This window comes from Oryzias latipes, chromosome 17 (genome assembly GCF_002234675.1).
Source record: "Oryzias latipes chromosome 17, ASM223467v1".
NCBI classification, from domain to species: domain Eukaryota; kingdom Metazoa; phylum Chordata; class Actinopteri; order Beloniformes; family Adrianichthyidae; genus Oryzias; species Oryzias latipes.
The window spans coordinates 20,982,887-21,006,957 of record NC_019875.2 but is presented as its reverse complement, the minus strand read 5'-3'; the positions used below and the strand labels follow the sequence as shown (position 1 = coordinate 21,006,957).

Genomic DNA, 24,071 nt, shown 5'->3' with positions numbered 1-24,071 from the left:
ATGGCTGTTTGCAAGAATGAGTTTGTTTCCTAAATAGTCTTTGTTTGGGTTGGTGTGAAAAATCCTGTTAAACTTTGGCCAGCCTAAAAACGAGTGACCCAGTCTAGTTGCAAGTGAACACTGATGTGGGGCACCACAGTACAAATGCAGACCTGGTATCCAACAATTAAAATAGAAACAAATGGAGTAAAATGCACTAACAGACTAAATTATGAATGGAAAACAAACAGTCGAAAAGGGGAAATCTGAAGAAATACACAAACGTTCTAAATGTTTTATCTGTGAAAGTGGCATAGTGAGGAGATGATTTCCAGATAACTTCTCTGCCCCCCCCCTTCTACTGCTCAGTGGTTTTTTAAAACTAAACTTTATGCAGGATAATTTTACTTTTTCTAAGATGAAAAACTAAAAGACTAATGTGAGAATTTCTTCTCTTTCTAATACAAAACTCCTCCACTAATCAAACGTATTCCAGAGTTTTGCATTCAGAAGACAGGACTAGGGAGGAAGGGGTTTGCAGGAACAGATAAAAGGATGCACTCTTTATAACTTCAGGAAGAGGTGGGCTTAAAGGGAGAGGAAGAAATAAAAAAGGATTTTAGTAAACAGTTCAAGGATAATGCACGGCCACCATTTTAGAATAGCAGTGAATGGCCAGCAGCCATTATTATGCTAAATTAACCTGGAAGCTCCAGGCTGCCACTCAAGATGGAGGAAAGCCCGACAACAGATAAGAGCCAGTTTAGTTTACCAACACACACACTGATCTGAGAATGAACTCCCCACCCCCACGTTTCCCCTGCCCTCACAGTTGTGGCTTTGGAGTGGTCAGCAGCGTGGCCCTCATTATCATTAGACGCCATTTTCTGCCACAAAGACTACCAATGAATGACCCCTCCCCCCCAAGAAGAGCAAGCACACACTAAACACAAGCCCCATTTTTCCACAAACCCCAGATTCTTTTAAAGTGGCTGGCACACGCACGCCCGGCCTCCCCCAGCACTGACCCCCCCCCGCCCACTGCCACGGCCCCTCCTCCTTCCTCTGGATAAAAGGGGCCGAAAGGAAAGATGAGAGATTCAAGGACAGTGGACTGGAGCGAGATAGGGGCCGTGCTGACACATTCCTCCGCCTGATCAAGTTTCCACCTACACAACAACGCCACACACATCCCTTTTATACACAAAAGCCCTTTTGCAGTTCTTCAAAACACCTCTGGTTTGACGGACTGTGAGAACAAAGTGAAAACGCATTGTCAGAAGAGGCAACACAGTGCAGGTTTGAAAACTATAGGTGAAAGGTGAAAAGGCGACAACACCAGAGAGGAAAAGTGTAAGGAGCACGGATAAGACTAGAAAGCAGAGTAAACACAGTGACCTGAAGCTGATTGTTTACAACTGATAAGAACTAGTTCAATTGAGATATTAAAAATCCAATCGGCTGACAATGGTGTTTTGGATGTTTAACATGTTCTTCAGGGATTCTTCTCATGATGGGGGAAATATATTAAGAAAACTAAGCTCAAAATTCAAATATATGTGAATCAGGAGAAGACAAAAAAAAATACAGTTGGAAAAGCTTGAAAGTCCAACATACATGTTACTAAGCCAAGCCACAAGCTCCCTGCTCCGCTCTATTCTGATTCTGATGCTGCGAGCTAGCTGGAGAGCACGTAAACAATGGATGATGGGAAGACAACTCGGAGGCGAATTTCTAGTGAACTACTGCCGCTCTGCAGAAACTTAGTCCTAGAAAACAACTCTGGTGTTAGCCTGGGTTTTTTACATTTTTACTTAAAAACAGGACAATCCTACTTAAAAGACCACTGAGACCGCTTTTACAATAGATCAAAAGCTGATTCGAGTGGGGATTTTAATAGATCCTGGATAGATAGATACATGATATCTGCAGAGGAATAATATTTACTGAACTTTTAAAGAATAGAATAATTCACATAAAAAATAATCTGGCAGGCTGGGAAAAAGTTAGTCAACTGTAAAATATATAGCGTGTTTCCACTACTTTACTGACGTTTTTAAAATAAAAAAAGTGCTCTTTATCTTGAAAAATGACAGGCTGTGAACAATTTCATTAAAGTTGAGTTTTCTTCTGCAATCTAGAAGATTTAAAGTTTCAGTCTTCAGTCCTTTTCTAAGAAGGTTCAACAAATCTCAACTCCATTAACAATCCAGGTTGTAACGCTCTACTCCAGTATATATCCTTTTTATTTTATTTTAAAGGTTTTATCTCAGGTTAAAATAAAACAAAAGAGAATGAACAAATAAAGTATTATTTGGACAGTCATGAAAAAAAGTCACATGTGCAAAGAATTCTATAAAACAGAACACAGATTTAGAATTCTAGACTCATCGCTTCAGCCTGCAGAGTGAGAGCAGACCAGGAAATGTGAAGAACTGAGTCAGTTTTCTTTCTTTTTTTTCTTTTGGTGTTCTCTGCTTCAGCGATCACAATAATTATCAGCAGTCATAACTGGTGTGTGGCAGTTCCCGGCTCAGAGGTTGTGACCCCTTTGGTTCTGTCTGGTTGGTCAAATGACTGACAGATCTGCTTAATGTTCAAGTTTGAATGAACCTACGCTTGGTGACACACAATCAAGGATTTATTTACTATAACTAGAGCTGAAACTAACCATTATTTGATTTGTTGACTAATCCATCATTTATGTATGATCATTATACTTTTGAAAGTGCCTCCTTCAATCAACCAGCTTAGTTTGCAGCAGATAAGATCCCTGCTTCATATTTTTAATTCAATTTTTAAATTAAGCATTAAAATTTAATGAGATCCAATGGGTACACCATTTCTCATTTTTACTGAACTATTTTAATCTGAAAAAGGTTAATAAGTATTAACAAATGTGTTTACTCTAAACAAATAACTTTTCTTAAACTTCTAGTACAGTTTTTAAGTGTTTCTTTTAAATCTTAGAGGAGTTAAGTCAAGATTTTTGGATAAACATATTTAAACATCCATTTGTAGAAAATCTTTTCAACACGTGGGAATAACTGGCTAAAACAGACAAGGAGGGTACAAATTTGGGGCAAACATTTGTGGACCAAAGGGTGTCCTATCCATGCTTATTTAATTCCTTAGCTTTCATCCATTAAAATTTACATCCATGGTAAACTCATGTTTCATGTGTCGAAGTGTCCTTGGGCAAGACACTGAACCCCACATTGCTCACTGTTAGGCAGCATTCAGTGTGTGAATGTGTATGGGTGAATGGGACTGTGACTGCAAAGCGCTTTGGGCCTTTTAAGAAGGCAGGAAAGCGCTACACATGTATACGCCGTTTCCCATTTGTTTGCATTTCTCCATTCTCTAGGTAGGCTCACATAATCAAATGATGTAACTCAGCACAGCATGTTCAAAGTTTTTCAGCACACTGCTCTCCATCCTTTGCACACAGAAAAGTGGTTCTTACCTGGTTTTCTTCGGAGTCTTTGCCTTGGGTGTGGTGCTCTTGGGTTTTTTCTCCTTGGGCTCCTTGGGTTCTTTGGGAGTCTTAGGTGTTTTGGGTGTTTTCGGGGTCTTGGGCTGTTTGGGTTCCTTCCCCTCAGCCTTCTCCTTTGGTTTCTTTTTCCGCTTTTTCTTCTCCTCTACTGGTGGTGAACCTCCTACAGTTCCTGCGCCTGTTGCCTGTTCACCGGCATCACCTCCTGCTCCAGGAAATTCTGACTTTACATTTTCTTCTCCTTCTTTTACCGTCTTCATGTTTCCCTCTTGTTCTCCAGCTACTTTTGCTTTCTTCTTCTTTTTCTTTTTTGGCTTGGTCTCCTGATCACTAGGCTTTTCTGTGCAGATAGGCTGGCCCGAGGCTACTGTGCCAACCGGTGGCCTGTCAGGAACCATCATTGAGGCATCACCTGATAGGTCCGAGGGGGAATGCTAGGAATAAAACAAAAAAAAGATATTACTTATAACAACAACAAAAAAACAATATATTTTTACAGAAATTAAATGGTGGAACATCACAAAAACGTTTTGATAAAAAAGACATCAGTGAAAATGTAGTGGTAGTAAATAAAACAAATTCTGAGACAGTTTCTGCAGGACGTGAGTAGTTCATTAATAATTTGCCTCAGAGTTGTGGGTGGAACTATTAGCATGTCGTAAGCCTGTCCCTCGTTTACCACAATCCCTTTGCTTACACTCTCTCACAGCTTACAGCCCCTCACAACCCTAACCCAACATTACTGGTGAAGCAAAAATGGTGAGAAATATTGGAGCTATCCAGCCGTACGGTTTTGAGCCAGATTCCAGCTCAGACGAGGAAAACAAAGACGCCACACGTATCACCTACATAACTACTACCGGTACATGCTTTTTCCAACAGCATTTTTTTTCAACTGCTCTTGATTGACAAGGATTTGAATAAAGAAATATCCCGAAACTCAATAGTTAGCTTAATTTTTGTGAATAAGAAGAACGTGTTAATCACAAAAAATATGATATTAATTGGAGTAGGTCTTTAACCCTTGTGCTATCTTAGATGACCCCACCCTTACATTGACGTGTTCTCCCTACCATGACAAAGGTGGATAAAGGTGGAAAGATTTCATGTAATCCATGGACACCAGTGAAGATCACAAATCATTGAAGAAAAAAGGTTTAGTCTAGTGGGTCTAGATGACCCAACTCCCAATGTTAAAGTGCCTAGGTTAGCACAAGGGTTAATGTCATCTGTAACAAGGGTTACAGAATAAGGGGTAGACCATCAAATTAGCTCAACATGTTCCAACACATGTCTGCATTTCTGGGCAACACTTGGTCCATCTAGAGCAATAAATGATGAACTTCACTGGACAAATGGTAATTATAGATGCGTCAAAGCTGATTAAAAAAAAGGAAACGAGAGATTTAGGCAATATGCCTGAAATTAAATAGCTAGTAAAGCAAAAATCATGCTGACCAACTGAGAAATTCACCTCAACAATTAAGATTATAAGAAAAAGCATCCCATTTAACATGAGTGGTGCTTTTCACAGTTCTGCAAAACAAGCTGACACATCAGTCAAGGTAGGTGCCTTTCTGCAAAACAGAAACTTAAATGTATTAGTGAACTGAGAGAGGAAAGCAGATAGATTTATTCACGAGTGTAACGGCCAACTCCTCTGCATCCCAAACCTGGAGTTTGATTCCCCTCCTCTTCTTCAGCAGACTAACCTTAGTAAACAAACTGGCTGACACTTCATTTTATCTACTTTTTTTTTTAACTCTCCAGACTAAATCCTTCTCCCCTCTTCTCCCTCCACCTCATCTTTGCTCCCAAGTAAGCTTCCTGTGACAAGAAGCTGGTTACCAGCTGTTGGGAGCCTCTCCAGCTGCCTCTCCTCCCTTTCCCTCTCTTCCATCCCTCCCTCCTTCTCTCCTGCTTTCTTTCTCTCCAGCTGCTCAGGGTCCCAGTAGCAGATGGGAAATCAGGCATCATGACACGAATAAATTATCTCCATACTTCAAAAAGGCACTGCGAGGAGGAGTGTGTGCGTCTCTTACGCCAGCAAGAGACACTATGCCTTTGAGAGTGAGTTGGTGTGCGTGTGTAATGCGTGTGCGTGTCAATGAGGTGTGCGTGTGTGAGCATTAGCAAGTTTACAGCAGCAGTCGCCTCCTGTACACACGCACTTATCATAGTTTGTTCACGTGGAGCAGGAAGGAGTTGGGGTGCCATCACTTAAAGTTCACTTCCATCAGAAGAATGCTAATGAAGACACACAAACATCGAAGTGCTGCAAGGTCACACATCACACAAACCTCTGCACACAGGCACACAAGACACCTGCTGACACACACGTAAACCGAGCCATTTAGACGCACAAATGGGGGATGGGAGGGAAGGCGATGGAGACAGACACTCGCGGAAAGAGAGATGGTGAGGGATATGTGGTGCAGGAGATAAATCTGTCCTCCTGCCAAGCTTCTTGGATAATCAATCACACGAATGACAATGGAGACACACAGTGTGTACACAACCGCGCACACACACAAACGCTGGAGTGCTGCGTCAGGTTTGGTGCCCGTGAATCTACCTTGTACGTTCACTTGAATAGGTTCAAATTTTGTTCAGCCGTAAGATTTCATTGCCCTTTTTTGAATCAGGGTAAGGACACTTCCAAAAGAATATTTTCATAAATGGTCCAGGTAAAATAAAGAAAGACTTTCTGATGCTAAAGCATCAAAACTCTCAAAGGAAAAGGGAGAAGGAAATCTTGAGATCATTTTCTCATTAATCACCGTCTTTTCGCCTGTTCATCCATTCATCCATGGATCAATCTAAACCCCCAGCCAAACATCAGCACTCATCTACAGCATGATGGTCCGTCAAACACGACCAAACCTACATCTCTCTGATATAAACCTAAGGGATAGAATAGTTTTATCAATTCCAACAAACAACTGAGAGACAAGTATTAATATATGTTTAAATGATCAAACGTGAACGGATAGTATAGAATACAGTCCAGTGCATAGATGCGATCAATCATCCTGAAAACCTCTGATCTTGGAAGCTAAGCACAGTTAGGGCCTTGCTACTTCTCAGATGGTAGGCCACCTGAAACTACCAGGTGCTGTAAGTTACTTTAACGTGTTTTATGTGCCGGACCCAAATCTGGCTAAACACAGAGCTGGGTGGCAAATCCTAAAGAGAGTAGCCTAAAAGGAAAAATAAACAAAGATTCTGTCATCTACCAACAGATTTCTGATCTTCATTTCAGTTCTCTGCTTTATACTCATGGGGTCAAAGATTGTCTCAAAACGTGACCAGACTGTGAAGACTAGTTTCTTTCTCTGCATTTAATCTCTGCTGTGACTGCACTTGAAGCTAACTACAGGCTAACAGCACCTGTGACAACATCATAAGAAAAAAACATACTCGTCCTGTAACCAGACCAAATTGCCACGTTAACTCCAACAGAGGTTGCTCGTTTTGCTACTAGTCACCGTTTTGAACATTAGTTTGGTCTGAAAATTAAACAAATATTTCAACACAATGATTTTGTCCAGGTGTTTATATATTTAGCTCTGTATTTGCATTTATCAGTGACAAGGAATAATTAACTTGTTTTCATGCAAACTAAATAACAGAGTTTGTAAATAAGCTACAAAATGTGGTCCTGCTTGGCCAGCCAGGGACAACTTAGAACATTCAAACTTGTGTTGGTCAATACAGCATTAAAAGCCTTGTTTTCCTTGAAGATAGAACTTCAAGCGAAACAATTCAAAATTTCCCGTCGGATTTAAACAAAAATAGTGTGCACTATAAAGAAAGCAGCTAAATTTAGATTAAAATAAATGGAATTTAAAAAAAAAAAAACTTTTTTTTAAAACGTTTAGAAATTTAGCTTTTTACTGTTTATGACTTTTACTGTGCAAAAAGAATCTCATTTGCTGTGATTTTTTTTTACAGTGCTGGACAGCTCAAATCTGAAGATATTCTCATAACAGTTCTTTCTAAAAACACTTCAAAGCTAAAGTAAAAGACAAATGACAATTATAGCTGGTTTAATCAAATACAGTAGGGTAGTATGATGTATTTGAGAATATCAGTAAATGCAATAAATACTAAATTCTAATAATAATTTCAAGACATAGCCATTGCTTTTTTGTTTGTTTTTAAATATAAAATACACAATTTTAATATCAAAAAGTTTCATTTTTGTTCAGTTAATATCAGTTATGCGAAAACAGCTTTTTAATACCAAAAATATATCCATTTACCAATTTTTTTAAGTTATGAACTTCAAATCTTTTCAATATGTTGATAGTCATACTTAGTCCTAGTCATTACAACAGAACAAATAGGTGTAAAACCATCCTCTATTTTTATGAAAACACCATTAGTCCTAGCTGCTGTGTGTAGAAAATATTAGCATATATCTAAAACTTATGTACATTGTGCCTCTTTTTAAAATGTTTTGAGTCACTGAGACAACTGGACATTTAAGCTGCAACTTTCCTAAGTCAAGGTACTAAACTTTACCAAGTTTCCACTTTGTAAAAAATATTCATCTTTACAGAGAAATACTTGAACATAAAATAGATCGGAGGGGAAAAAAGAAATAAATGGAAACAGCTTTTGGTGCGAGTACTGAATATTTCGAGTTGCAGCGGCAGGACTAACCTCAGTTTTGACTGAATTGCAGAAAACATCAACCACTAAACCTGTGATGCATATTTTCCAGTTTTCAAACACGGCACAAGAGACAATTGAGCACAGAGACTCATTTCCTTAAAGCCACAGAATATTAGAGAGCTAAATGGTATAGCAGCTCGCCGTCTGCACGATTGACCGAGGGGGAGGGGCAAGACGAGAATGTTATATGTCAACCAGAATGCTGCACGCAACACAGTGTGAGTGAGTGTGTGTGTGTGTGTGTGTGTGTGTGAGAGATGTAGAATAAAGGTCACAGGATAACACTCTGCCAGAGCTGTGACCTTGAGCTGCTGACGAAGGCACACATGCACGTGTGTGCGTGCATGTATAATAACCATGCTTAGTGAACAGATGGAGCTTAGAGTACCAGACACACAGTCATCTTGACTGACTGACCAGCTCAGTGTGTGGCTCTTTCTAACAAGCGCATCCGAAAAGATCTCCTTTCCTGCACCACAGACAGGCACACGCTGCTCCTACACCTACCTGGGCTATCCTATTTCCCAAGGCAGATTCACTCTCCCACTCCGGACCACGCCATCAGAGCCTGTTTGCGAGTATGTGTGTGTATAATGACAGGGGCTGCCGGGCCTGCAGCTAAAGTCAGTGCGGCACATGCAGCGCACCCAGGCGAGAAGCAGGGCTCACCAGTCAACCTGGCATCTAGGTCAGGAGTGCTGGGTAAATTAAGTGTGACGGCTGAAATGTCAACCACATAACACAACCACGCAGTCTTGGAGGTTGGGAAGGGGGGGTAACAGAAGAGGAAAGGGGAACAGTACGAACAGTACGAACATAAAAAAAAGGGGTCGCTCCACATTGGTGTGTGCGTGGTCACAGGACAACTATTGTGTATGAATGGGTCAGTGGAGAAAGGAGGCTTTGAGCAACGAAAACTAATGGAAGGCAAAGGCACGTGACAGTCAACAGCATTCGTGCACGTGCTCACACACACATGAACGGTTGTCATTCAGAACTCCCTTAGATTTTTGATGGTTTAAAGATCCACTCCGATGAAAATGGGGTTTTCTGTGTTTTTTTAACATGTTCTCGTAGACTTTTTTTCATAATAGATGACATATATAAAACAATTAAGCTTAAAATTTTGTATTATTATATTGTGTATTCCTTATTCAAAAATAATTGTGAATCAGGAGCAGAGAAAAAACTGCTGTTGAGAAAAGCTTGTAGACATATTAGCTACAATCAGCAGACCACAAGCTTCCTGCTCCGCTCCATTTTGATGCATCCACTTACAGAAAAATAAATCCATGTCGTCTTTGTTTTATCTCGTTAGGCTGGGGTTGTGAGGGGCAGTAAGCTAGTAGGAGGATGTCGGGAAGCAGGGGTGGGATTACCAACAGTCCTGTCTACAATTCTAGTGGCAAATCTATAAAGAACTACCTCTGCTCTGCAAAAACTGTCCCAAAAAAATGACAGTTTTTTTTTATTTTGGCTAAAAACGGTGTAATCATAATTGAAAGACCACTGGGAGCACTTTTACAATCGATTTAAAAAAAAGATCGGAGTGGGACTTGGAGAACTTCTTTGCCCTTAGTGTTCACCCATCCCCCAAACTCTCATGCACTTCCCAGTTTTTTCCTCTCTTTTACCGTCTCCGTCTTTTTCGAGCTGTCTATCTCTCTGCATATCCGAGTACACAACATTAACTTAGTGATGACATCCCTGAAATGGATAAGACAAACAGTTGGAGAGACAGACAAGCGGAAAGAGAGGAGACGGGGAGGAGGGACAGACAGGAAGGGAGGTTTCCTCTGAAGAGGAGGGGGAGAACAGGAGCAAGAGCAAGGGGAGATTATGCTGGTGGCGCCTCTGTGCATGTGTGTGTTGCACACACGTCTCAGGATATTCTGCGCACAGGAAGCAAACAGCTGCAAAAATCCATTTCCCCACTCACACGGAAATACAACCACACAGGGCTAGCAGCAGCGGCACACACAAAAGGCAAAAAACAACAAGCATGACAGACACACACACACATACAGATAAACCCCCAATGTGCAACACCCAATACACCGCTGTGCTCTTAAATGTCATGTGCACACACTTCCCTTAGACTCCAAACACACATTCCCCCACCCACATGAAAAACAAACATTAACATGAAATACACCCACACATAGAACAAATGCACACAGTCCAGATCTCTCTTACACTCACGGCACTGCAACCACATCAAAGCCTTTGTTTGATGGAGACTCACCTGTATGTGAGGCACTTTCTGTGGGGTAAGAGGGGGTGAGGAGAGCGGGTGGGAAGTGGAAGGCGGAGGTGCCCACGGGTGAGGGGCCTGGTTAGAGGGCGGAGGAGTGCTCTGCAGGTGGTGTGGGTGTGGAGGGAGATGCGTGTGCTGAGCTTGAGCGTTCTGGGCAGACGGGGCCAAGCCCTGGTTTGGGGCAGAGCCTCCATGTTGACCCATAGGTGGACCCTGGAAACCCAAGGGGGCAGATTGCAAAGGCTGCCCACTCCGAGAGGCTTGCTGCTGGGCTTGGAGCAGACACTGGTCCCCTCCTTGAGTGACCGGCGCTTCGTGAGGCCCTACAGAGAAAAAAAGATGCAAGGAGATTTAATGTTTACCAACCAATTTTATATAATTTTTAAGCTATCTTAATACAATCCTGTAAGGAAATTAGGGAATGATGGAGAAATATGCCCCAATATTTAAAAACAAGAATTTTCTTACATTTTTTTTGGGGCTAAATAATCTCTGCCCTTCACATTAAAATCAGTGCAATGAAAATAAAGTAGTTAATCAAAATATGTGTACCGTGTTACTAAATATACTCTTACTCTCTTCCTTATTTTTTCTCCATCTTTACAAAAAAGCGATAAAACAAATTCACACCAGAAGCAATATGGTGTCATGTTCTCCACCACCTACTCTACTCTAAAGAAGTTGCAGTAGATATTTGGCTTTAAGATGCTTTATAAAATTTTTGTCAAGGAAAGTTTTCTCCCAATTTTTGCTTATTGATGTAGATGTCTATGGCCATGTCCGAAATTCCTCGCTCCTCCCTAAACCCTAAAAGACTAAATAGTGCGGGACTATCAAGTGCCCTGGAATTTTAATCGGCAAAACTGATGTCACCCATTTTCTAATGTAAAAACCTAATAAATATGAACATTTTACGAATATTACTTATGAATCCACTGTGTTCTGATGATAAAAACATGGATCATTTATAAAAAAATACATTTAAATACATTTTTGAATGGCAAATTGTTTAAATGCAATGCCTTATGGTCCATATTCGCCAATCTAGTGAGCATTGATACACAATAGTTTTTCACAGACTTCTGGGAAAATTCCAGAGCACTGGGTTTTGGAATTGATGATTTAGACACCCAAACTACATAGTGCACTAAATAGTAAATAAATTCAGAGACAACCTAAATAATGACTGAAATGAAAGCTAAGGCAGCTCTGGAAAAAGACAAATGTCAGCTCCTTACCCTGCTGCTGCTGAAGCTGAGGCCTATTTGGTCCCATTTGAGGACCACACTGCGGTCCAATTCCAGGGTACATTTGCCCTGCATTGGGGGGCATACTGTGAGGCTGCTGGTGCTGTGGGTGTGGGGCAGAGAGGGGGGTCTGGGGAGGTCTTTGTGCATGGGCCATAGCAGTGGGTGGAGACTGCAGGGTGGTATATGCCGTAACCTCTGGAGGCCCTGGTAGACCTGCACTTGGAGGTCTGCCCTGTTGAGGAGGGGGGGTTGGGGTTCCTAAAACCCGCATAGGAGATAAAGATGATGGGGAGGGGTAAGATCCCTGAGCTGGGGGAACAAGGTGGGGCTGCGGTTGGTTTTGGGGTGGGTTAAGATTGTGGGGGTGGTTTAGGGGATGCATAGGCTGGCCCTGCTGCCCTCCTTGTTGCTGCAATGGGACAGGATGGGTTTGATGAGTTTGGGATTGGTGTGGTGCTCCTTGGGGGTAACGCTGTCCTTGTTGCCCCGTTGCTGAGCCCGTTCCCTGGTTGAACCTCTGACCAAGCTGTCCTGGTCCCATAGACTGGCTGGTGTTGGGACTAACGTTAGCATTCGCACCCGGGCCTATTCCTGGACCCATGGCACCGTATTGAGTCTGGTATCCAGAGTACTGAGTACCAGCAAACGGTGCCATCCCTTGCTGGTGGGGGTGTGCAGACTGTCTGGAGGGGGAGTGTGGGTATCGGGGTGTGTGGCCCATACTGGGATAGCCCGGGGACTGTGACTGAGGTTGGGGGTGTCTCATTTGGGCCCCTCCCATTGCAACATGTCCTAAGTAGTGAGAAGGATCCTGAGCAGGAGGAGGGGCCATGCTTTGTTGGGGGTAGTGTTGATTCATGCGAGCTGCACTGGATGTAGGTGGACCTTGCATTCCACCATAACTGCCTTGAGACATCTGGTAGCCTCCCATCTGGTTTGGACCGCCCCCTGGTGCTGCCGATGCTTGCTGATATACTGTTCTGCTCTGCTGTTGCTGGCCCCAAACTCCACCCCCAGTTCCCCCTCCAGCATCACCTTGATACCCATGATGAGGGTTGCTGGAGTTAGCAGGGTTATTATGGTAGTGGGAGGCCATACCATTCATGCCCGTGTTGACATTTGCCGGACCTTGACTTGGGCCATTCTGGGTCATCATCCGTCCTCCTGGTGCAGCAGACTGATCATAGCTGGTGTAGGGACTGTGTTCGTACATTTGCCCCAACTTGGGCTGCCCTGGGCCAGCCCCTGCGCCATGAATCATTCCCTGGTGATAACCCCTGTTTCCCTGGTGGTCGTGGTTCAGAGAAGGATTAGTCTGCTGGGCCAGAGGATTGGCTTGGCCAGGAGCTTGTTGCTGAGGAAAGCATTCTCCTAAACTGTCTAATCCATCTGAGAACAGCCCTGCATCGTCCCCAAATAAGCTCAACATCCCTGGGTCCGCCATGGCTGGGTGGTGGGCCCACAGATGGAGAGAGGTGTGTTGTGCAGTGAAGAGCTAATCAGATAGCTGTAATTTGAAGCTTTCTACTCCATGGTCATCGTGGTTGCTGGAGAAGGGGACAGAAAAGGGAAGAGACTATTAGAAAGTGGGATCATAGACAAAACACGTGACTTCTGCACAAATGAAATGAAGTTTAATAGGAACATGAGTTATGCTTAAATGGTTAGTTTCGTATGGGGACCATCAAGAAAAACCTCAAAAGCAGAAAAGGCTTTATTTAACAGCAAAAGACTGTGAACCTTTTGATTTATTAAAGACGCTGAGCATACGTAAAAATAATAAAATCATAAAGCTTTAAAAATGATCTTTAAAACAAACAGAAAGTTAGAATTGTGGAATTCCCTTCTGATTCACATATCTTCAAGAAATTTCTGTACAACCCTAGACATGCAAATAATTTTAAAGTTCACAGTGGTATTGGTTAAAACACCACAGAAACCATTTCAGAACAATGATTCACAAAAACAATCATAGTTGTTGTTCAGTATGCTGTTTGGAGCAATGTCTAAAATTAAAAACGGACCGAAAACAAAAAGGTAGAAAGTAAAATATTATGGGAGAACATTCAAAACCACAAGTCCTAAAACTTAAACGCACAAAAAATAGAAGGGAAAAAAGTAAGGATTAGCTTCTTAATAGAAAAACATTGTAAAAAGAAGAGAAATGAGTAGGAATCTGATTACTGGTAACAAAATTCTTAAATCCGTAACTAAGACTGAGGTCAACTAAAATATATATATTTATAAAAAATAAATAAAAAAGTGGGGTATGAAAAGTATAAACTAAACAGTCACTGCGCAGGTGAACATTCAAATGTCGAACAGTTGCAATATCATCGATATATAACTCATTTAGTAATGACAGTTATTTAAAGTATGATCATCTATACCCCACAGTGCTGCAAAATGGATTTAAAAACTGAAATATTTTACACAAAAGATGATTTAGCAGAGTAAATATTAAGAATAATTTCTCGTAACTTTTTAGGTAGTTGGAATAAGTCTCCTGCTTGTAACCATCACAGAACAACATGTGCCATTCAAGGAATAAAACAAAAAAACAAACAAAAAAAGTCTACATTCACACTCAGAGACACACATCTCACATTAGTAAACCCCCCCTTCCTCTATCCCTCCCAAACCCTGCCCCCAGCTCCATTTTATAACCAAACAAAAGAACTTCTTTATTTTCCAGCACACACTCAGAGTCACAGAGTGTGTGTTAGAACAAAGGACCAAGCAGATGCAACTCCAAACAGCAGCAGCTGCCATTTGCAAGAAATCAGCCAGTCAACAGGGCAAAGAGTCTTCACCAGTCAGTCAGTAGTCAGCCAGCTGAATGGCTTGCAGACTCTGTAACTAACTACTTAGTCATTCCAGGCAGATGTTTGAGACAAGGGAGCAAACCACCTGCTGCTTTTCAAGCGTGTTACCCTCTGAATCTTTGTTTTCCAAGGGAATTTATAGGAAACAGAAATGCACATCGAAGGAGTACTTGATTTTCAAAAAGTAACAACAAAAGTTAGAAAAATCCAAATAATCTGTCATTCCAGTGGCTGTACAGCCAACGCAGCACGGCACTCTGCATGAACAGGAGGATGGAGGTAGGTGGATTTAAGTGTGCATGAATGAATGCGCGTAGTGGGACATGGAGGAGGTGGGGGGCGTTTGCGTGTTACTTCTATGGGCCGCAGAAAAAAAACTACACCCAAGCCAAAATGTACATGCCAGAGTGCTCCCCCACCTACCCCCGGGCGTCTCGTTTGTTTCCCCCAGCACACTTCAACTGTATACCCCCCCATGGGTTTACCTAACCGCATATTTGCTCATTAGACAGCACAAAAGGCACTGAGGGCCACAAATTCACAATTTCCTACTACAAATAGTACTTAATTTAGTAGGAAAAAAGTTTCAAATGAATATTTGGCATAGATATAATATAATGTATAGGGCACTAAACTTAAATATGCTCCACACAATGAAAAAGAGACACTGACAACAAGGCAACAGCTTGGTTAAAGTGTACTGTAAACGTCTGGCTCTGTGAAGGGCAATAGGTGAGTAATTGAATGAAGTCCTTTAAAAGGAATAGTTTGGCGTTTGCCAGCAACAGACTTCAAAAACGACAGCATCTTGTGGACAAAAATGATACAGCTAATATGCTATTATATCCACCATTCATTCTGTCAACACGCCAGTGTCAGATTCTTATAAATAACCAAAAGCCCTGCCAACCAAAGACTGAAGTCAACCCATTTCTGATCTGCATTCATACCACAGATCTGTCAGTATTTCTACAAGGACGGGAATTTACCAGGCAACCGGATGTGTCAAGCGACATGCTGAAAAGCCCCATGAATTTCCAATTTCAAACCAATATTGTCCTCATCTTTGAGGTCCACCCTTTAAATGAAACCAAGTCAATTGCAATGATACAAAAGAACACAAACAGCCCTAGCTAAAATAATCATTTCATTAGTTTGGAATTTCTTTCCAGTAAGTGAAGAAATTGTTCCATTTTAACATTTTTAAAACAAAAAAGAAATGAAATAAGAGTCTACAGTAGCTAGAAAAACCGTTTGGGAGAAGCAAATGCAATAAACGCCTGAACTAAAAAAACAGCTGATTTTAATGAAACCAAAATGAAATCAAAAATAAAATGCACCACTGAGTTGGTAAAAACACTCATAATAATACACATAAACCATTACATTTTTTAGGCAGATCAGAGTCTTTTTTACTCTTCTTGAAGAGCAGCAGCAGATGCTGCAATGAACCCCTACCACATTTCCAGAGCACTCTCAGAATAGGCTCATGTACCAGGCTCAAGGTTTAGAAGGCCAATACTCTGCTTGATTTCCACCTAAATCCCTCTTGCAGCTTCTGACTGGCATAACACATCAGCAATAATTATCTATTGGGTATATCTGAATACCAGCAGAACAGTGGCCTGCAAGAACAAGTGTCTGACACCTCTGGCAGACATCATAAAAGCTGAAAGGAAGACCAGTGGCATCTCCGAGCTGCAGTCAGAGAAGGAAATGTTTGCCTCTCCATCTCGAGATGACACTCGTCTTTAGTCCAGACAGCAAATGACATGAATTGCAATGTCCCCCATGGCTGATCCCAATTCAAGCAGAATGTCCGTGTCAAAATGCAGTTGCTTTTTAAGTGAATAGGTGGACTCGTCAGGCCCATCTGTCAGGGAACCTACATTCAGAAGTCTGGGAACCAGCAAGCAGACAAAAACCTTTTATCTAAGAGAAAAGAAAGAATTGCAGTTCTACAAAGTTTCATCTCCCTTTGAAAAATCGTTATATACTGAAAGCTTATTCCATGAGAACTTAACATTATGACTTCATATCACAATGGCCTAATTATACTAGTCTTTTTATTAGGTTCATGATATCTGATTATTTTACTGTTCTTATACTTTTAGAGTTTCAGAGTTCTAGAGTTCTCGACTGTATATTCTCTGCCCGTTTATTTTTTTCTTTTTTTCCTGTATATTTTGTGTATTGTTTTTTTTTTAATCTCTTATCTTATTTCCGTGGTGCTGCTACTACAACCAAATTTCCTTCGGGGATTAATAAAGTTGATCTTGAATCTTATGTCATTGATTTTTAGACTTTTATGACATTGTTTTTTTTTTTAAATACTTTTCATGTAATTGTTCTTATACTTGTTTGAGTGTCCTATTTTTATCCTCAAGTCTTTTATATGTTTTCGTGTATTTTGTGGGAAATGGACGTCGAGTCTTTAAAAAGAGTTTAAAAAGCATAAGAATAGAAAATGATGTTCATTGAAATAAACATTTAAAAAGTTAATATTTAAAAATAACTCTTATATTAACATATAAGTATGATACCTTTCAGTCCAAAAATACTCAAACCTTTCAGCCCAATCTTGAAAGCATATGTGATGCCAATAATAGAAACAGTGCTTAGCAATTTTGTAATTCTGGCAGCTTTCATGAAGTCCATAACAGCTTTTTGTGTGTGTGTGTGTGTGTATATGTATGTATGTATGTACACACACACATATACACATACATATATATATATATATATATATATATATATATATATATATATATATATATATATATATATGTGTGTGTGTGTATGAAATGCAGCATTATTAACCAGACAACTAATGCGTTATCATGCATTTGCTGATAAATTCCATTTTTAAAAAGTCAAATGGAAAATACCTTAGGATTTCACAGAATAAAATATATATTTTTTGGTATTCCACATAAATGATATTTTAAAATCTACACAAGCAACACCGATTGGAACTGCTTAACGCTAGGAGGCTTTTTAACTGCTTAGGATGAGTGTCAAGTTTCTGAAACTTCCCTCTGGTTTCTGTTGTGATAAACTGGTTAAACATGTAGCAGACGTTTTTTTGTAGTCAAGCATTTGATTTATTTCAATATTTCAATGATTCTATTGATTAATCAAATATTTAAAAAAGTATGCCGTCTGATATTTAAAAACACCAAACTGTCCGGAATGACAATTGTGTTCATTTCCACAACACACACCAAAAGTAAATGTTTCAGTCAAGCCACCAACCCAAAGACCTTTTACATTAGTAATGATCATCAACAGTAATGAGACTCCTGGATCTGAATGAATTTTACCACCACACTGCTTCCCGTCAGGCCCTGGCACAGTGTGGCTGGCTTGAATTTAAGGCAGTGCTTGTGAACAAAGTAGCAAGGGGACACTGTAAAATCTGCCAAATAAGAGCTTTTTTTGGTTCAGTTGAAATGTGTTTGTTTTACTGTATTAGTAGAAGAACAGTTTTTCATTTGGGCATTAACAATAAATGAAATATTTGATAAAAAAAACTGTTTTGATAATGTCAAGCAGAGGGAAATTAAATCAAAGAAAAACCCTGAGGGGAGCTGCATAAAGAAAGAAGTTCTATTCACAACACTTTAAAAACATTACCATATTACTGTTGTGATACCTAAAGATAAATAATACCTTTGTGTTGATTTCACATTTGTGATGCTATGTCATACTTGATCCTCTTTTTTTAATTCTCACAAAATAAGACAAAAACTCAAATCTCAAAACTTAAATTAGAATCAATGTGCATGAACTTTTTTGTGCATGGACCTGTTAATTATTTCATGGCCCTCATTTAATGTATTCTAATAAGAGATAAAAACAAAACTGCAATCCAAGTGAAATCAATACCAACCCAAGTTTTGTAAATCCAGTAATCAGTTGCTTGTTTAATAGAATAAATAAAAAAGCTAAACCACAAAACAGGAAATTGTGAAGAACCGACAAATCAAAAGGATGATAACCAGATTAAATAATCAATAGCAACAGCTCGAGAAACAACCAAGGAGACCGTGAGAAAGGACAATCAGACTCGAGATTCAGAAAACCTAAGATTTTAAGAATATACTTAGATGAAAGTTCCTATTTCCTACACCAACATTTCTTGTAAAGATCATTTTAAAATGGTAATTTAGAGGTTAGCCAGAATTTTAAAAGTTACTGACAACAAAATGCAATGCATTAAATTAAAAGAATGCACCACAGAAAGGTACTATCATTCCAAATAGCCGCATTAAAAGACTAAACAACAGCGTATGAAACGGTGTGTTCAACTGCTAGATTACAGTATGCACAACAACTATGAAACTCTTCACATGCTTTTCGATCACTGCGGGAGAGGAAAAAGTTTCATCACGTGCTCATGTGTGGCAGGTGAGAGTATTAAGAATGCAATTTCACATCCTCTGCTGCAAGCTACAATGAAGGCAAGAGATTTCCTGTCAGATGTGTCAAAAACACCCCACATTAGACATAAATTACTCAATATAAAATAAATGAAACCTGGTTTGCTTTTAAGAGGTTGCTGTGTGTGCACAGCTGCCTAGAGTTCTTCACACCAGAGCTCTAGTTAAAAGGAGGCAGGCAAAGATAATCTACTGAGTCTCTTTCTTCTGATAGCGGCCCACAAAGTAACATTAATCTACAGCTTGGACAGCTGCACTTCCCCTCCTCGCTCATGTCATTCTCCTTACAGTTATCCATCAAGTCTGTAGTGATACCTCCCTCCACCACTGAAAAGTTGGGCTTGTAACTCTTTTGAGTTTTAATCTCTTTACCACTTCCTCTGGCATTGGCTCTTCAACTTGAGCTCATTTGTTTTTGTCAGTACAAAATGTTTATGTGTGCAAACATGTGCACTACGTATGTTACAAAAGAGTCTATTGTAGGCATTTATGTTTTGTTTTTTACAGTTACTGTTCTGGTCAAGAGTTTTAAAACCCATTATACCATGGTCCGGGTGAATACTTGATTCTGATTGGCTGCTGGGTCTGCATTAAAAAGTAATATACTACAGGATAACCGCACGGAGAAAAAAAGAAGGTCCGGTCACCTAGCTTAAATGTTTGTATCACTGCGCCGGCTTCTTTAAAACAACCTTTTGCTTCATCATTTGGAAAAAACAAGCGGTGAACTTTCTCTCTGAACTGATGCTTTATTCAACCCATCGGGACGATCAGCATACCGGTATATATATATAGAGATCGCTTTAGATCGCTGAGTCTGGACTGCAGCGGTGGTGCAACACGAGGCGGACCATTTGTTAAATAGTGCACTTTTTGTGAGGAAAGCGATCCAAATAAGGAAAAAACAAGAATTAAGTTCAAGAAGTACAATAGATTAATATGGAAAAACATTTAATGCAATTGAAGTAATATGATAGTTAGATGAATATGTAAATTTGAGTTGTATAAACAATTTTTGACTTGGATAGACATACGAAATTAGGTTGAATAAATTTAACTCAATTACTTGTTACCAATTGAATCAATTCATTTAAGTTTTAGAAGTTGTGTGTGTGTATATATATATATATATATATATATATATATATATATATATATATATATATATATATATATATATATATATATATATATATATATATATATATATATATATATATTCACGCACATCACAATGTAATCGGAAATAAGATCAGAAACTCGTGTGTTACTTTGTCCGTTCTTTTTCTCCAAGCAGGAACTCTTTCTTTTGATGATGCAGCCTAATTATTTTTTTGACGGACGTATAATCTTCATACGCCGTCATAAAAATCTCCAACCCCGTCTCACTGAAGTATAGCGCTCTCCATTCTCCACGTGTTTCAATTGGTGACTCGTGACTCGGCGATCCATTGAGAATGCCTTTATGTACTTGCCGTGCATGTGCATTAACCCAGGGTTACCAAGTGGAGCGCAATTACGCTAACTAATATCCGGTCTTTCGGAACCGACATACCCATAGTAGGCAAGTTCAGGCGGATTTCGGCCAGAGTTTAGGGGTTAAAGTCAGTGTAGTTTGAACATGCCTTCTGGAATACCCCCCTGGAGCAAGGATTTAAAGAAAAACAGTAAAAGAGCTAAGTCTTGGGCTAAGTTTTATGCTGCGTTTCCATCGAATGTGATTTGAGCAACCAGTTTCAATGTTAAGTCAATGTACAGTCAAAATGTTGAATGTTGGGGTGCGACGGTCTGGCAGCAGAGGGTTTTGGCCGGCGTGACAACGAGCCGTGATATCATCCATGTCTTCTATGCATTGTAAACGAGATGCAGTTGATGCTTACATGTAGTGATGAGGCTTAAACCTTTGGACAGTAGCCCCTCCCACATGTGATGGGAGCATCCAGTTTATGAACATTTTTGGACATGTGTTCAGGAGAAAATTCACCATACAAATCATGTTCGTTGCAAACACAGCTTTAGGTTGTAAAAATAAAATGAACACTTCCAAAGCTAGTTAGGAGATTGTGACATATCAGTGCACTGGAGATATCCATCTTTACCTATCATCTTACATTTTTTAAGGACATCCCATTAATTTTTGCTTACAAATTAAGACTATTAAAGTTTTAAAACAGCCACTAGAGAAAAACATCTAGCATAAACTGCCTTTTTGAAGCACCACCTTACACCGTTTATTGCGATGGCAGTGTCATACAGATATGTTATCGGTCTTGTGCTGCTGACCAGGGTTGAGGAGATGTGGGTAACAAATCTGGAAGTGTGAATTCACGCCAAGTCTGCTTTCTCATTTGTAAACTTCAAATCCTGACCTGATATGGACTGAAGTAGTTTGTAGAAATTTGGATTTACACCCTGGCATTAAAAAGAAAACGAGTCTTGACATTTGCAAACCGCAGCCCCCCGGTGCTTCCATTTATTCTACTGCCATGCATTAAGTTAACACCACCCTGCTCTGTTAAAAGGGAAAACCTAAAATAATTTGGCATTTATAACTTTCTAGATAAACAATAAACTGCTATGTACTGTTTTTTTTATAATCAGATAAACCTTCAAGCTGGACAGAGCTGCTTGTGTGTTCCTTTATCACTGGTACCTGCAGCAGCAGATTCACATCAATACAGTCCCTTGCATGGGTTTCCCTTTTTTTGGATGCAAAACTGCAGTTGGCCTGAGCATGGTCTCCATCTGTCAGTAATCTTCAATTTTGTATGACAATGTTGGAACACAAAACATGAGCTGTTGTGGATCTCCTCGATATCACAAGATGTCACAAGTAACACAAACCACCTTGGGAAAAAAACTGCTGTTCTGTTTGACTTGTGCCGTGGGCTCTGGATGAAAAACCCATATTCAGTTAACTGTGACACAAATGATCTTAAAAATCGTAACTTTGAAAAAATAATCAAATTTTAAAAAAGTATATTAATCACCAATTTGGTGCAAGTTTGTAGTTTTAAGTCCAGGGTTTTAAAAACATTTACTGAATTCAGTTAAAACCATTAGACTTTTTTCTTCACACAGTATATTTAAATAAATCAATGAAAGAAAACAATAACTACAGAATTATGAAGAGATAAAAAAGGGCCATGGGAAACAAAAAAAAGGCAATAAAAGCTTTTATATGTATATTTTAAACTACCCAACGCACCAGAAAGCAGCAAAATGACTAAACAGAAAAAGGAGATCTTTCAATTGTCAGGTATTTTTATATTTAAATATCTATTTTCATGACCAATTACAAAATGAATTCTCAGAAGGTCATTTCCAATGGCAGCCACTGAATTACAACCTTCATTTTAAACTAATCTTTTTTTCAACATTAAAAAAAGGCTCACCAAAGAGAAACTTTGATTTCAGTCAGTACAAAAGTTTTCTTAAGAACCTAACTATATCATAATTGTAAAATCTTTCATTTTCCAGTTAAAAACAAAAATTAGGACAACAATATTTAAACATTTGCTTTGATTTTTTATTTGATTTGAACCTTCATCTGAATTAAGTTCTGATGGTTAGCGTTGAAACTATACATTAATAATCAATTATTACTGTAGCCATCGTGCAAGTGGGAAGCCATCCTCCAAAGACAGGAGGCTAAGATAATAACTGTTTGTAGGAGACAAAATCAGTTTCTAGAAGGTCACAGCGGACACAAACTTCAGTGACAGCATTCGTCAGCAATAGAAACGCATTCAATACTCATTACTTTAGAACATTATTGACAGATGGGCTTTCATTGTCAATTTTAAACACAACACCCTGCTTCAGTCCATTCATAAAACTGATACCATCATTTAAACCACAGCCACTATTACAAAACCTCAAGAAGCCTTCTTCTGCAGACTCAAATACTGATCTGAAGGTCTAAACACAGAAACAGCAGCCCCAAAATAAGCTCTGACTAAGACCCTGCTTCTTCAATTTAACTTGAATTATAAGAAAAGGTCATACATTGTGACAGAAGATGCGACTCTAAACCTTTATCTAGAAAACGTATCTTATCAAGGACAGGACATGCTAGGACACCAAAGAACCCGACCACCGGACGAGTTGTTTCTGATTTAACAACATAAGGGGTGGGGAGCTCATTCTGCACACCAAGATTTTGTATATTTGTGACCCATTGTCGTCTTAAAAAAAAAAAAAAAAAAATGTAAAAGAAAAACACAACAGGAAAACAGACTAAACATTTGATGCATGCTGAAAGCGTTTGTTTTGCAAATGCTATGCACCAATCACATGTTAGTCTGTAGTTGAACACTTCCTCTGCAGCTATGAAAGTGTGAGAACTGCGGCTCATGCATATAACATTTAAGTAAACTTGGGTCAACTTTATAATTTAGACGCAGAAGTCATTTGACTCCAGTTCTAGCATGATAAACTCACCGGGTAAATGTATTCACATGTATGTTTTTCTGTAGATACAGATGAACACAAACATAAGCAGCACCTTTAAAGCATTTCTCTGCATTTATACAACATATAGTGTTCTGAGCAATGATGAAGGAAGGTTTGACAACAAAAAAACTGATAAGTACAAAAATAAGTGCCAAAATTACTATCTTAAGTTTCTAAACAGTACATTGTGGCAACAATGTGACTACAACTGAAAGCTGTTTTAGTCTAAAGCAGAAATGATTCCCTAAAATAGTCTATTCCTTTGGTCAGGTGTGAAAGCTCACCCAGATTCTGGTGTGGACATAAGTTAGCTCTGATCTGCTGGAGAATGAGTCTCAGCTCACGTGCAAGTAAGGTAAGCCACAGTGTACATTAACCCTTGTGCTATCTTAGATGACCCCACCCTTACATTGACATGTTCTCCCTACCATGACAAAGGTGGATAAAGGTGGAAAGATTTCATGTAATCCATGGACACCAGTGAGGTTCACAAACCATTTAAGAAAAAAGGTTCAGCGCACCGTCTAGTGGGTCTAGATGACCCAACACCCAATGTTAAAGTGCCTAGTATGGCACAAGGGTTACGACAGCGTTTCCAGTGGATCAAAGAGAAGTGAATTATGTGTACATGAAGTAAAAGTAAATTAAAAAATAAAGAAAATGCAGATGACTAAATAAAAAAAAATT

General features: G+C 39.6%; 1 protein-coding gene across 3 annotated transcripts in view; it reads right to left on the bottom strand.

Moving 5' to 3' along the window:
• chd7 (chromodomain helicase DNA binding protein 7) overlaps positions 1-24,071 on the bottom strand; it is an 83,949-nt gene that overhangs the window by 45,033 nt on the left and 14,845 nt on the right. For all 3 annotated transcript variants that reach the window (XM_023965274.1, XM_023965276.1, XM_023965275.1), the window contains exons 2-4: positions 11,651-13,209; positions 10,401-10,735; positions 3,446-3,909 (exon numbers count right to left, since the gene is read on the bottom strand). In XM_023965274.1, coding sequence (XP_023821042.1) covers positions 3,446-3,909; positions 10,401-10,735; positions 11,651-13,106 — 2,255 coding nt within the window. In that variant the 5' untranslated portion in view covers positions 13,107-13,209. The remainder of the gene's footprint in view (positions 1-3,445; positions 3,910-10,400; positions 10,736-11,650; positions 13,210-24,071) is intronic.